This window comes from Coffea arabica, chromosome 7e, assembly GCF_036785885.1.
Source record: "Coffea arabica cultivar ET-39 chromosome 7e, Coffea Arabica ET-39 HiFi, whole genome shotgun sequence".
Classification (NCBI taxonomy): Eukaryota; Viridiplantae; Streptophyta; class Magnoliopsida; order Gentianales; family Rubiaceae; genus Coffea; species Coffea arabica.
Window position 1 is genome coordinate 12,118,999 of NC_092323.1, and position 14,969 is coordinate 12,133,967.

The 14,969-nt window shown below is 36.5% G+C and overlaps 3 protein-coding genes across 3 annotated transcripts; all 3 read right to left on the bottom strand.

Annotated features, from left to right (window-relative positions):
* Positions 1-1,703: 1,703 nt before the first annotated feature.
* Positions 1,704-5,400, bottom strand: LOC113700521 (replication protein A 70 kDa DNA-binding subunit D-like). Its single transcript, XM_027221000.1, has 10 exons — positions 5,328-5,400; positions 5,150-5,237; positions 4,943-5,067; positions 4,759-4,844; positions 4,540-4,668; positions 4,445-4,453; positions 4,310-4,365; positions 4,081-4,201; positions 3,778-4,006; positions 1,704-1,858 (listed from the first exon to the last, which is right to left on the bottom strand). The coding sequence occupies exons 1-10, from the start codon at positions 5,398-5,400 to the stop codon at positions 1,704-1,706; spliced, it is 1,071 nt and encodes a 356-aa protein (XP_027076801.1).
* Positions 5,401-5,457: 57 nt separating this feature from the next.
* Positions 5,458-7,101, bottom strand: LOC113700522 (uncharacterized). The gene is made up of 5 exons (XM_027221001.1): positions 6,794-7,101; positions 6,380-6,700; positions 6,197-6,338; positions 6,029-6,130; positions 5,458-5,601 (listed from the first exon to the last, which is right to left on the bottom strand). Exons 1-5 carry the CDS (start codon positions 7,099-7,101, stop codon positions 5,458-5,460), a joined length of 1,017 nt encoding a protein of 338 aa, XP_027076802.1.
* A 1,126-nt stretch (positions 7,102-8,227) lies between these two features.
* LOC140011226 (uncharacterized) lies at positions 8,228-12,276 on the bottom strand. Its single transcript, XM_072059989.1, has 8 exons — positions 12,271-12,276; positions 12,136-12,184; positions 11,967-12,018; positions 11,202-11,401; positions 10,538-10,699; positions 9,517-10,428; positions 9,277-9,416; positions 8,228-8,977 (listed from the first exon to the last, which is right to left on the bottom strand). Exons 1-8 carry the CDS (start codon positions 12,274-12,276, stop codon positions 8,228-8,230), a joined length of 2,271 nt encoding a protein of 756 aa, XP_071916090.1.
* Positions 12,277-14,969: the final 2,693 nt, after the last annotated feature.

Here is a 14,969-nt window from a genome sequence, read left to right on the forward strand (position 1 = left end):
TTCCACCATAACAAGATATCAAATCTCTCATCATCTTCCTCACAATCCTCATTCAAATACTTCTCTAATTCAGATTTTGCATCCCTACCCCCAAGTTCCATTTTTCTCTTCTTAAACTCCAACTTGTACCTATCAGTGATTGTTTTAGAGGCATTCCCATGTCCATGAAATGTAATTTTACTCGTTGGAGAATCACTTGAAAGTGAAGAAGCATGAGAGGCAGGTGTGTTGAGCATCTTGTATTCATTAAACAGCTCAAACATTGCATCTTTTGCAAGGCCAGCTATTGTTGTACCATCGGACTCACCATACATTTGACAAACCACAAATTCAAGGTATTCAAGTTTAGTTCGAGGATCAAGAATGGAGGAAATAAAAATCAGCATATTCATCTTTTCAATCTTTCCCCAATACTTATCATATTTCTCCTTCATTGATCTTGCCATTGAACTCAATTCATCATTATCACTTGCTGTCATTTCAATTAAAATGCCATGAATGTGACTAATATCAGTGAAAAAATTATTTGAAGTCACATATTTGAAACCGGAAACCTTCACAGTTAGCTGATAAAAGTTTTCCAAAAAAATCACCAAGAATCTAGCTTTTGTCCAATCAGATTTTGTTGGCAGATTTTCTAACTCTTGAAGCATATAAGGATCCTGCTCCTCAAACCTCTCAAAAGCTCGCTCAAACCTTTGAGCTGTGTCTAGCATTAGATATGTAGAATTCCACCTAGTAGGTACATCTAAACAGAGCAATCTTTTGCATTCAATTTTTTCAATTTCAACACACTCCTTGAATTTTTTCAATCTAGAAGGTGACTGTCTAACATATCTAACTGCTGCCCTGATACAATCAACTGACTCCCCAAGTTTTTTGATGCCATCATTAACAATTAGATTCACTATGTGAGCTACACACCTCACATGAGTCCATTTCTCCCCTAACACAGCTTTTCCCCAATTTTGAAGCTTTCCTCGTAAATACTGGACAGCTACATCATTGGAACTTGCATTGTCAACTGTGACAGTTAGGATATCATCAACTCCCCATTCTAGTAGACACTTTTCTATGGCCTTACCAACTTCAGTTCCCTTGTGACTAGCAATAGGACAGAAATTTAGGATCTTTTTGTTCAGTTTCCAATCATTATCTATGAAATGGGCAGTGAGGCACATATAGTTTATCCTTTGAATGGATGTCCAAGAATCTGTGGTTAAACAAATTCTGCCACTGTTATTCTTCAAGAGTTGTTTCAACTTAGTTTTTTCATATAAATACAGCTGATAGCAATCTCTAGAAATAGTCCATCTCGAAGGAATTTTAAATGATGGACAAGCAGTCCGCATCATATATTGAAAGTCTCTACCCTCTACATGTTTAAATGGCAACTCATCAACAATTACCATATAAGCTAAGCTTTTTCTAATGGCTTCCGCATCAAATTTCCAACTTATGAGTGCCCCTTTAACCTCTCCCGCTAAGGTTTCAGTTTCACCCAAACACAAAGTAGCCTGGCCAGTGTGCTTATTTTTAGGATTTAGAGGACATTTAGCTACATGAGTATTAAGGGGAGTCGTACCATGACTTTTGGGATCCGCAGCTATGTCCTTGTCACAGTACTTGCAAATTGCATGACGAACTCCATTCACATGCTTTACATGAAAATGATCCCAAGCTTTGGACCTCTTCTTGTACTCTCATCTTTTCTTGGCAAAACCAGATTCTTCGCAGCTTTGTGTAGTAGGACTAGGAGGAAGAGTTCCAGATGATCCTTCTTGTTCCAGCTCATTGCAACTTGGATTACTCTCACCATCAGTAGTAGACATAGCTTCAGTGTGCCAGCACTTGAAACCTTTGACCAGAACAAGGACACAACACAAAGATTTCACAAGTCAGAAAAGGTATATAATACTTTTTTCTCACTGACCTCAGTAGGTCTAATTTCATATCCAATCCAAGATATTTTGAGAAAATTTGCTCATAGCTTCTAAAGAATAATACGACCCTGAAATCTATTATTCACATATTCAAAGTGGAAAAGTAGGAATAATCTCTAAAAGTATACTAATCCATCAAAATTTATGTGTTCATCTTAAACCTATTAGATAAATATGTAATACTACATGATTCTGAACCATCATTGGTTTCATGCATCAGATGAGTTCAGTAAGCTAAAACCAGAACAAAGTTTTAGACATTAATCAACATACTCAACCAGAACTGCACAACGACCATAGCTCAGAACTACTTTGTGAAATTGCCTGTCGCTAAGGTTCAATGATTAATCCGACACAATAGTGGAGCATCAGCCAGGAAGAAAAAGCCATAAAAAATCAGTTCAATAGAACAAAAGGAACAGCCAGGAAGAATAATTCGATACAAAGGTAAATTTACACGCAGAATTCATTTGTTAGTTTCCATTTTAATAGAGGAAAAAATAGCAAAATGGACAAAACAGGCCGAGCCCCAAAAGAAATATGTGAGAAAGAGAGAGAGGGAGAGGAGACAAACCCTAAATCTTGGAACGAATGCTAAGGAGACTGGAGACTGGAGACTGGAGGAGGCTGGACTGCTGGAGGAGTGAGTATGGAGACTGGAGAGAACCGGCTGGAGGAGGCTTCTGTAGTTGAGGAGAGGAAAGGAGAAGCTGTCAAACTGAGAAAGTATCTTCAGTTGAGGAGAGAAGAAACTCAGAAACAGGCAAACAGCTTGGCTTAGACTTCAGTGGGCGACGGCGCAAAGGAACGAGACTACGAGAGGAAGAGGAGAGCAGAAATAGTGAAATTAGAACGAATGCTAATTTAGGGTATTGAAAGTCTGAAATTGGAACATCCGACAAAAGCTTGAGGTATAATAATATTCGGAATTTCGAATTTGAAAACGGTAGTATTTTACCGTTTTACCGAATTAAATTCGAATTCGGTAAATCCGAATTCAAGAACCCCAAAACCAAATTCGACCCTAATTCGATTCTTACTAATTCGATACCACCGATTTACCGACCTAATTACCGAATTCGAATTACCAAATTGAAATCGATTTCGGTCGGTAATTCGGTAATTACCGTAATTGCTCACCCCTAGTTGTGGTAGTCATTTTTTGCTAACTGTGTAAGAGGATCTGTTGCACTGAACAAATGTAATTTGGGAGCAAGGACTTTTTGGAACTCAATACACCAGTGAAAGTAAGCACAAAAAGAAATTCAATATTGCAGTGAGGGTAATCACAGCATACAAATTTGTGGTTCTGCTGCAAAACTCAGATGTACATGAGTAATTTTAACAGCAAGTGTTAACGACACTTGTAAATCCAACCACACCATTCTATGCATGATCTAAATAGATAGATACAACATCTGCAATGACAAAGCATATATATTTTAAGCACAACTGAAATAGGATTTCCCACTATCATATATAACTTCAATGGATAATCATTTGTGTTAAGAAGGCAATAGTAAAGACAAAAAGGAAAAGCAAGAAATAATACGTATAGCTACTCCGTGAAAACCAATGAACAGAATATAACTTCAAAATTAATTTAGAGCTGAGCTGCAAAGATACTTGGGGGGAAAAAAGAACGTAACATTAAAAAGTTAACGTGGATCTATTATTGTGGACCTTTCCTGCGTTTTTCCTGAATTTATTAAATAGAAATCGAAACATGACATAAATGCAAAATAAGACTATTAGTAGCAGCAAAACTAAATAATTAAACAGGAAGTAATTGAATAAGAAATTAAAATTAAGTTCAGAGTATGCGTGCGCTTACCTGTATCAGCTAGTTCCAGTGTTGGGGACTGGTCATTAAGCAGTGGCAAATCATTTTTTGTCTCGCTTACTACCTGAACTGAACTGGTAGCATGATCAGCTTCATAGTAATATATAACTGTGTAACGTTGCCTAGCGTCTGCTAGCTGTGCTTGGATTGGTTTTATATGAATCAGAAAAGTCTTTGATTTCAGTTGTTCATGAACAAGGTCAAGAGGGAGCTCAACATTCTGAGAACGAGAGGAAAAAAATATCAGTAATGTTGTAATAGGTCGGTCAACAACTTTTTGAGACAAAATAAAACCTCATTAAAATGCTGCATTGCTTCAATGGAGGTGAATGTTAAAAGCTTCTCAGCTAGTTCTCCAAATATGGAAGCTGGTATAGCTCCACTGTCATCAACTAAATCAACATCAAAGCAACATCTGGAAGTATAATAAATACAGAGAGAATTAGTATTTTGGGAAATTTATTATTATATATGATCAAGGAAGATTCACACAGTTATGACTTATGAACTATCATCTTGGTACAGCTGGTTGCTTCTCCTAGCACGAGTTGCAAGTAAATTCAACTTCATAATCTGCTGCTGTTGCTCGATAGCAATTCTTACAACTCATATACTAGTATTTTTGGAATATGTGTTCAAAGTAAAAGCGAGCTCTCACCCAAGTTGTCTGCAATATTAATAATGATAAGCAAAAAAATGTAAATATGGCAACAGCAAATTGTAAAGGGAAAATGGGAAAGAGTGTTTTAATACCTTCTGTGATGGGTTAACATTGCAAATTAAGGTAGCTTTCTGATCAACTCTGAGAGAAATTGCAGGATTATACTTCATGTAGTCTCTTTTATCAAGAACATCTGCAATCATTTTAGAATTTCTAAGTGCCTTGTACAAGGAGAAAAATACAGAGAAGGTGTGAGAAGGGAAAATCATCTGAAGTTGAAGTTTTGAGATAGAAACAGATTATTGGAGTACAATATACCAGTTCTTCAGTTCTCTTGCTTCCTGTACAGGCGGATCAACAAGTATGACAGAATCAAACCAAGTACCCAATGCAACACCTATAGAAAAGCATCAATGTTATGACAACTGATTCTGTGAAATATATATATAAGAAGGCGAGAAAAAAAATATTTCAATGTATAAAAGCAAAAAGTACCATTGTAATTATTGACTTTAATTCGACGTGCAATAATGACAGGATAGCTGTGGAGGTTAGACAGTAGCTGTTGTCCTTCATTAGTAAGAAAGTCATCCCATAAAGACAGCAATACGGTTTGACATCTGTAATGATTATTAATATAAGTAATAAGTAGGTAATAACTTACTTTAGATTTGCAGTTAAGATAAGAAATGAGATACTCACTCTTCATCAAGAACGACAAACTTTTGAACATTTAATTCTTTTGTGTTTCTATTCAATGTCTTCCTGTCTAATGCAGCAATCACAACGCCTAGCACATTTGTAAAGAGAGAACCAGCATCATGGAAGAAGCACTAATAACAGTGTAAGTACAACAATATTAATTGGTCGAGAGAGTTACCAACTGATTTATTCCTGTCATCCATGTGATGCACCAAATCAGTAAATTTTGTATAGTTAAACTTCACAGGCATGATTTCATTGGCATCATCATTTATTTCTTGAATAACAGTTTTAGTGCTGATCACCCATTAGATAGTGAGCTCAGTTGTCTGAAATTTTGCTGGGATAGGCTTCACTTCAGCATTTGTGATCTTGTATTTTTTGTAAACATGTAAGAGCGGACTCATTTTAGGAATATCAGCATTGAAGATTATTGCTTCTACTTTTGATCCCTGGAACATAGAAGCAGCAAGTATAGCATTAGCTAAAAAACAAGAAATTTTGTTATTACAACCATAGGAAAGAGAGCGGGCACAAAGGCGCACTAACCTCTGTATCATAGAAGATAAATTTTTATTTTTTGTTGGTGTTCACTTTGAGTCAGTGATCTGTTGTTTTTCCTGAACAGTGATGATGCAACTCTAATTTTTCATGAAAGGGACAATGTCTCGGATAGGCAGCAAGTTAGTCATTCTGTATGAAAATCAAAATGAACATAACTAAGTATTAGTACACAGGTTAAGTGTAAGAGTATATTCATTAAAGAAAGATAAATATGTATGTGTACCTCATTCAAAAATATACTTGAATCAGATAGAATCTTGAAATTAGACAGAATCGTTACTGCTGAGTCAAATGAAAGATTTCATTAAAGACAACGTTCCTAGTTTTGCAGTTAATCTTTTTCTCATCAAAAGTTCCAGGAATAAGAAGAACTTTAAGGTGAGCAGCAGTTCTAGCTCTAGAAAGTGCAACGTAAAGCTGTCCGTGGAAAAAAACAGGTTCACGCAAGTAAAGACCCACATAGTCAAGAGTTTGTCCCTATGCCTTATTAATGGTTAAAGCAAAACAGAGGCGGATAGGAAATTGAGTTCTTATGAACGGAATCCCATTTCTTTCATTGTCAGAGGTCTGAAGAGGTATTTTTGGGATGAAGACTGTTTCCCAGCGTGAATGCCAAAAATAATTTCTGCAGAAATGATATTCAAGCTAAACTCTCTACATATTAACCTTGTCCCATTACACAATCCTTCATTAGGATTTAAATTCCTTAAAAGCATAATAGGACAGTTTTCTTTTAGCAGCAACTTATGAGGAGGAAGTCCTTTTGGATTCTGCGAATTTAGAAAATCTTCATAGTCACCTTGGTGCTGCTGCTCAACAGTCCGATCTGAACTTATATAAATTTGAACATTTTCATGAAATTTGTTTATCAATAGCTCATTTAGCTCATCGACTGAGCTATTTTTGGGAGTAAGGATGCATCTATTTATCATCCTATAAGGATCTTTAGAATACAGCTGCAAATCTGGGAAAACACTCTCAACTAACCTGTTTAGAGTTATAAGTAGCTATAATCAATGAAAGACAAGGTTTAAAAAAAAGAATCAGCTAGATAAAGTATAATTGTATGTAGTTGTTAACCTATTTAAAGATTGATCTTTATCATAATAAGAAATAACTATATCAGGTGATAAAGCGATTTCGCCGTTTGCATCTACAGGCTCTCTTCCCTCGCCTATTCTTAATAAAAACTGAGAGAAAGCATGATCTAACATGGCTCTCATATTCTGCGTGAGTTTCAGTTTGTGTAACTTAGACCAGAGAACAGAGTTAGGAAAGCTTGATTCTATGAGGACATGCTTTGTTGCTCGCTCAATAACCGACAAAGTTTGCCGAAAATCTCCACAAAAAATTACAACTTTTCCTCCAAAAGGCAAATTAGAATCCATTATATCTTTAAGTAGATCATCAAATGCCTAAATTGTTTCTCGCTTAGCCATCGATGCTTCATCCCAAAGGATAAGTTTACACTCTAAAAGCAATTTGGCAATACTGCTTTGTTTGCTAAGTTGACAAGCTTTATTCTTTGAAAAGTCCAATGGTATCTTAAATCTTGAGTGCGCTGTTCGTCCTCCAGGAAGAATAGAAGCTGCAATGCCAGAAGTGGCTACAGCAATGGCAATGTAACCCTGCGATCTAAATGTAGCAAGCAGCGATCGGTATAAGAATGTTTTACCAGTCCCTCCTGGACCATCAATAAAAAAAGCTTCACCCTGAGCAGAAAAATATGCTGCAAGAATCAGGTCGTAAGCATTTTTCTATTCAGAGTTCAATTTGAGAGAGAGTAAGAGATCCTCTGGAGCAACATGTAAACCCCTTTCGCTTTCGATCTCCTGTGTCAATCGTTCATGAAAAGGAGAATGGAAATCATTTGAAGTTAATTGGTAATCAGTTATTCTTTTTCCTATTTGCTCCAATGATCTGTTAATGTCTTGTAACGCTCTTGTTGTGGTCTCTGAAGGAGTAAGGACAGAAAATGAGCATTGGTGCTGGTAATCTGTTAAGAGGTCACGGTGAAATTTTTCCCACAGGAGCTGAGGATTTACTGGAGAACAATGAACAAGCAGAGTGGCAAATAGCAATCTTAAGGAAGATGGCATCTGGAAGGCCACGGCTTCTTGGAGTGTATCATCTATGTAAGTATCAGATTGCAAAAGTCCTAATGCTAAAGCAGCTCCTCTAAAGGAATTCAGCTTTTGATCAGCAACTGTCAAAATATCATCAAAAGAAGTTGGCCCATGAACATGATTTAGAAGAAGTCTCAAGTAGTATCTTTCTCCATTTGCTGGACTAACAGTAACCATTCTACCTATCACATTTCGACGCTTCCTCAGCCCATTTTTTATATTTAGGAAACCAAACAAAAAATTGAGGAAAATCCTTGTAAAGACATTTAAGGTTCTGTGCAACCACATTTGTTTTGTTTATATGGAAAAATTCAGTTAACATGGTTTTTGAAAAATCAACTTTGCTCAATAATTGCAACAGATCAGAGTTTTTGTCGAAAGAAATAAACTATTGGTCTGGAAGATGGATCTGAAGAGTATAGACCGCTGGAGTTATTTCACTTAAGCGGAATTCAAAAATGCGCCAAAATGCCTCAGGAGATGAAATCCATCTACCTTGCTGAAATTCCTTTATTTCATCAGTGTCATCAGGGGCATGATGCGAAACGACCTTAAAATTGATTGAGTCATGGCCTTTGAAAACATACTTATACATGTACTTCACCAATTTAACAGTCGAGCAAATTTCTACATTGATATGGCAGTCAAATGTAGCTAACAGATAGGGACTATAAGACACAACCCATATGTTATCAAAAGTATGCCTTCGGATTGTGATTTTTCTTCTATCATCCCTCCTTCTGTATTGTGGATAACTATCTTCAGCATGAGTCGTTTGGCTACAAAAACTCTTTGGATAGTGATTTTTACAACGACCATCCTTCATACAAGGGCAAGTTCTATCCATATCACCACAAGGACCATGAATCATATGCTTCACAACAAGTGAATATAGATGAGGATGCTTAGAACGATCAGGTATTTTAGCACAGACCACTCTATCATATGACTCTGGATTTAGGAGCTTGTATTCAAGCTTCAAAATTAGTAGCATATGCGTATGTGGGAATCCACATTTTTGGAACTCAATCACATAAACATACGCTGCAACTTCTCCAAAGATTTGTTTGTTCAAAACTTCTGATTTAAGCAATTCAAACTTGGCTCTAAAGACTCTAGCCAGAAGGTCCGGTCTGTCCTGAGGTTTTCATGGTACTTTAGATTATCCTGAATTTCCTTCCATGCTGGGTTGCAGGTCATAGTGAAAAAGATATCCGATTTGCCATATTTTTGCACAAGGGACATTGCATCAAGATATTGACGTCTCATGTCCCTTGGTCTACCTATAAAGGAAGCTGGTAATATGGTTCTACGGCCAACTTTAGAAGCATTGGTTTGGCCTATTGAAATACTGTCTAGGACTCCTTGAAGAACCTCAGAACGAATGTTGTTCTGTCGGTTTCAATGAAAGTCAAGCCTAGACGTTTCAATCTTAACATAACCATCTACTGCATACTGTTGTAATAGTCTAAGTGAGTGCAGTAACATTGATTCATCATCATCTCTGATCTGAAATCTGTAACAATAGTATTCCCTAGCTGACACCGTGTCTTCTTTATTTTTTGAACAATCAGCAGCTAGAGAAAAATGATGAGTAGTTATTTAGGCTGATGATATCTTATAATGTAAGAAGAATGGGTAAAAGCAATTGGGTAGAAGCGGCAACAAATAACTTGCCTCTTTGTTCACGATCCAATAAACTTGATGCAGAATCGACCGAAGAAGGATGAATGTTGATATCTTCCTCACAGGAATCCTCTCTTCTCTTTTTTTTTCGAGCTCTTTTAACTCCAGGGTGCCACTCGCATTCACCGCAGGGAAACAGAATAGGGTATTGCAATGGATCATAGCAGCCATGGTAATGTTTAATTCTATAGCTGCTATTTGAATGAGTATACACTTGAATATGAGCTCCCATATGGTCTGATTCATCTTGATTTTCAGTCCATATTGCTGCAACTTGGGACGCAGAAGGAAGGTTATAAACTCGCTGGTCAAGGGCGGGATAACAGCAAAATACAATGTTCAAGTTGTTAATGTTTGGAACATGGCTAAGGTTTCTGAAGAACTTAGCATAAGGATTGTTACTAAGAATGCGCATAAGGAGTCTTAATGTGGTTGCTCGCAACTTATCAGAAGCAGCAACCCTCTTTGCTAATTCTTCATCAGTGTCAAAGAAGTATAGTTGAATCCCAGATGCTGTATCGTCTGACCGGAAAAGGCCATTAAGAAAATGATAAACCTGACCTTGAACACGAAAGATGTAAACACCTTTGGTGTTCTTTGTTAGTTCAGAATCATATTTAGCAGTAAATGATGTGAAGCCTAAGTTATTGTTGTAAGTGCGAGCATTATTCCTAAAATGGAAGCTCTCCTCATCGCTACCAATGAATAAGCGCTTCAAATCGTAAGGCATAGGAGGAGCGACAACAGAAATTTCTCCTCCTGCGCAGCAAAAATTAGGCGGTTCCAAATGGAATCTTTTCGCCCCACAATGGCCACAAGGAGTAGCATCAGGCAAAGCCAAAGACTCATTAGGAATATTGTTCACGAGGGAAAGATTTGGCTGGCCACGCCTCCGTTTTCTCCCTGTGGTTGTTTGCATGCAATTTGTAAACATGTTGAGTTAAGACTGTGTATAAATAGGCAAGAAGGAATCCTAAACACAGGCAGAGATAAGCGAGAAACAACACTAAACCTGCATTCTCTGTTCTCACGGTAGAAGAGTTACTACGTTTCTTGCTATGTGCAGAAATTGCAGAGGATGGATGAAGAGGAGTATTCCTATTTTTTTTCCTTCTCTGGCGAACAGAGGTCACTGTAGACTGGTTAAAATTGCTTGCTGGAAAAGAAGAAGTTTCTGTGGATAATAAAATCCAATAAGACAATTGGTAAAGTTGTGCAGGGCTTTGTATATGTACATTTAATTATTAACAGGAAAAGATGCTTAAGAGGTGAAGAAGCAAGTAATGGGGCCGCAAGTTATAGCGAAAAAAGAACTAAACAAGGATTATTGGAGAGAAGAACTGCACTAAATGAAAGTTGAATCTGTGGAAACACTCGGTAATGGAGGATGCATTTTTTTTTGCAAAGTGGCCGATATATGGAAAACAAAATTTGCGGCTGAGAGGAATATAAGGTGAAGAAGACGCAGCTGCTATAAGTTAAAACGGGCATAATTCTGAACAGGAAAGGCTTGCAAGGTTTCAAATACTAAATAGGAGCACTGCAGGATTCAAACAAAAGGGAACTCATTTTTAGCAACACAGAGTGCATAGTAAGCAATAGGAAGGCAGAGGAGCAGCAATAAAATGGAAGAGGAAAATTCAAATCCAGCAGAAAATAAGCTAATTAAGAAATACCTTCATTAACAGATGATGCAGACCTGGGAGGCATATTTTTTTTAGAAGACGGTGAAGCACGATCATTGAGCAAATTAGATACATCAGGAGTGTAATGGAACTCTCCACACCCTATAACAACACTCTCAACTGGAAGAAAGCACTCTCGATTTTCTAGTGTATTAGAAATGACAGGAGGTTGATCCTCATTACCAGAAGATCTATCATGACCATACGCAAAACAGACAGTAGATTCCACACAAGCAGGAGGAACCTTGTGAACGTGAGAGCGGGAAATTTTTTGTTTTTTCTTCTCAGATCTAGCCTCTCTCAGAGAACGCAAAAATTTAGCTTTCCACGCAAGGCGTTTCTATCCATCTAATTCCAGATACTAAGTAAGGGAGTAGCTACATGAGATAAGATAATAAAGGCTACCAAATAAGCAGCCACCAAGCTGGGGAGCAGCAACTAAGCAAGGAAGCATGGCAAGGCGAAGTTTACTATTAAGGGATAAGATAATAAATGCTAGGCAACGAAATATCATACAACTGGTGAGCATAAAAAAAGCGTAGAGAAAAGAAGTGCACAAGTAAACGAATAAGGTGGCCGAAGAGAACTACAAGCACAGTAGCATGCAACAAAGGAAAAAGAGAAAAAAACTGCATGGTTGATGGAAAAAAACAAGCCAGCGCAAACTAAAAGCAAACAAAGTTACAGAACAGGGAGATAGCAAGAAAAAGGCAAGAAAAAAGGAGAAGAAGGGAAGAAACGCCACCTCAGGCAAACAGGCACACCTCAGTGAATGGAATAGCAACAACAGGGCGCACAGGATCTCTTGCTGTCAAAACAACAGACAAAGAATTGAGAAGCAAGCATGACATGAGACAAAGTACAACAGAGAGAAGGGAAAATTTTGGGAAATGCAGACAAAGGATAAAACAAGAAAGATACTAACCTGAACTAAAAGAGGAGGAGCTGACAGGAGAATCCGAAGAGAACAAAAGCTACAAAACAACAAAAGAATTCAGAAGTCGTGCACAGCAGAGGATATTCTAAGCAAAAGAGAGAAAAAGATTCCAAAAAGCAATACAGGCATAATATAGAATCGTAAGGAAGGAAAAAAAAAAACAAAGCAATGGGGGAAAAAACAACGGGGAGTTCATAATGTAGGGCGAGCAAGCATGCCTACCAGCAGCCAACCAAAAGTTGCAGAGGTGCGAGCAAGGTTCTAAGCAGCAAGGCAGCAACAAAGCAATACAAAGGAAGGTGAAGGAAATAAGCTGGAAGAAGCTTAGTTCAAACAACACTGATCATAATGCAGGCCTTCCAAAATCCAACGGGAGACTCGTGATAGCCTCGCCAAGACTGGACGGAAATGTTTCAATCAATCTCGTCATCATCATCAGCCAAAAGCAAAGAAGGAAGAGCTGAAAGTCATTCTGTGTCAGCATTGCACAGCGCGCAGAGAAGAAAAATTTACACCAACAAGCCATTGAATGGAACATAGTCTTTAGTGCACATTCCGTAATTGCGGCAAAACAGTCAGGGTAAAAGTGTCATTTCAATTTCCCTTTATTCAGCTGACCACCTAACGTTTGACATTGAAGAAGAGACATCACACCTGCTACAATGTTACAATGCGTCATAACAACTACTCTTGCCACTCTGTTCACCCTAACATTATCAGTTTTGAGTACTATCTTACAGTTCTAGTCTTAGTTGTAGTCCTTTATGTTTATATTATATTATATTATTATTAACATATTATTAACATATATATAAAAGAGCGAATGCCATGGCTCAAAAGAGGTGCTTGTGTTGGAGATGTGGCCAATCGTTATTGGCTGGAGAGTGTTCGTCCAAGTAGCTCGTGCTCCTCACGTGAGTTTACTTTGGATTCCATTGTGTCTCCAAAGAAGAAAAAGTACTACTCGGTCTCCAAAGTAAAGTACTTTGCCTCCAAAGAGTATGTCAGATGTTTACCTGCTTCCCATCTCACTTTCTCTGTCTCGGACAGAAAGTTGAAGGTTGAAGTTGTGGGTAGTTGTCAGAGTGCTTCATTAAGACAGAAACTAACACCTCTTGTAAATACTCCCAAAACTTGTTCACAATTCCAGCTGGTGTTGCGAAAATAGCCTTGACCATTTTTTGTAGTGAAGTGAGAAATGCTGTGCGAGGAAGGAAATTAGGTAAGCTTATACCTTTAACTTCCTCCAGGATGCTAATCTCTTCCTCCAAGAACTGCTGCTTTTGTTCAACTTTGATAGACGAACACTCTTCCTTTCTCGCTCTCCCTCTCTGTCAAACGATGACCAGATCTATCATTTATCTACATGTTTTCTTTCTTCTTTTCTTCTTTGTTAATAAACAAAAATTAAAAACAAATAAGGCACTTTGATGTTTTTTGTTTAGTTTTTGTTTCTTTCTTTGTTTTCTTGAATTTGCAGTTACTCACAATCGCATTTTGCTTCTCATAGATTGCGGACAATGGATTGAATGTCCACGAGAAGGAGAAAAAGAATCAACTTTCCAGGTTGTGCGATTTTCTTTAATTTATTTTTCAGTCTTTTTCCAATTTTACTCTAGTATAGCAGAAAGCAAGAAAGAAACACCGCTGAAAACGAGGCCATTTAGTCTAAGTCTGCTAAGAACTAAGAAATAAGAAACAAGGACAGATTGAATGAAGCAAAAAAGGAACGGAAAGCAAACGAATTGGAGAGGAAGTTGGACGAACACTCTCCAACCAATCACGTTTGGCCACATCACCAAAAGTACACAATCTTGAGGTATGGCATTCCCTCTTTTATACCTATTGTTAATGAGAGTAAACTATTTCCAAATAATAAATAAATAATATATCCTCTCACTCAAAAAAAAAGGGATAATTGCAGAAACCTCCCCTGACTTTTATAGTAATAGCATTGACCTCCCCTATCAATTTTAAAATAGCACTGACCTCCCCTATCAAAAGTTTGAGGCAATTTAATAGGCAAAAGTGGGTCAATTTACTAAAGTACCCCTGACATGATTTAATTTTACCAAATGAATGTGATAGTACTTTCATCAAACCCAACAAAACATTTGTTAATAAAAATTACACTAAATTAACTATTTCTGCATAGTTTAACTAATTAACTAATTAACTAAATAAACTAAATAACTAATAATCTAATTAATTAATAACTAATTATCTAATTAATTATTAACTAATTAACTAATTATCTAATTGTTAATAGTTATTAACCAATCAAACTATTTCTGCATAGTTAAACTAATTAACTATTAACTAATTATCTAATTAACTATTAACTAATTAACTAATTATCTAATTAATTAATTAACTAATTAACTAATTATCTAATTAACTAATTAACTAATTAACTAAAGCTGTTGTCTGTCCGAAACTAACAAACTATTTGCATGTTAAACTAATTAACTAATTAACTGCTTAACTAATTAACTACCTAATTATCTAATTAATTAATTAACTAATTAACTAATTTTTGTTTATCTAATTATCTAATTAACTGAAGTTGTTGTCTATCCGAAACTAACAAACTATTTGCATGTTAAACTAATTAACTAATTAACTAAAGCTGTTGTCTATCCGAAACTAACAAACTATTTGCATGTTAAACTAATTAACTAATTAACTGCTTAACTAATTAACTAACTAATTATCTAATTAATTAATTAACTAATTTTTGTTTATCTAATTAACTAATTAACTAATTTCTGTTTATCTAATTAACTAATTAACTAAAACTGTTGTCTATCCGAAACTAACAA

Bases quoted from the DNA above. Each gene is read 5' to 3' on its own strand.
- LOC113700521 (XM_027221000.1), bottom strand. From the start codon at position 5,400: ATGCCTGTGAAGTTTAACTATACAAAATTTACTGATTTGGTGCATCAC. The intron at 4,669-4,758 runs GTACTCCAATAA...TCCTTGTACAAG, and splicing joins AACTGAAGAACTGGTATATT to GCACTTAGAAATTCTAAAAT. The intron at 4,007-4,080 runs GTTTTATTTTGT...TCTCGTTCTCAG, and splicing joins CAATGCAGCATTTTAATGAG to AATGTTGAGCTCCCTCTTGA.
- LOC113700522 (XM_027221001.1), bottom strand. From the start codon at position 7,101: ATGGATTCTAATTTGCCTTTTGGAGGAAAAGTTGTAATTTTTTGTGGA. The intron at 6,131-6,196 runs GCATAGGGACAA...TTCCACGGACAG, and splicing joins TTGCTTTAACCATTAATAAG to CTTTACGTTGCACTTTCTAG. The intron at 5,602-6,028 runs GTTGTCTTTAAT...TCTATGTTCCAG, and splicing joins TTAACTGCAAAACTAGGAAC to GGATCAAAAGTAGAAGCAAT.
- LOC140011226 (XM_072059989.1), bottom strand. The intron at 10,429-10,537 runs GTTTAGTGTTGT...AAACAACCACAG, and splicing joins CGTGAGAACAGAGAATGCAG to GGAGAAAACGGAGGCGTGGC. The intron at 9,417-9,516 runs GCAAGTTATTTG...ATTTTTCTCTAG, and splicing joins ATTGGATCGTGAACAAAGAG to CTGCTGATTGTTCAAAAAAT.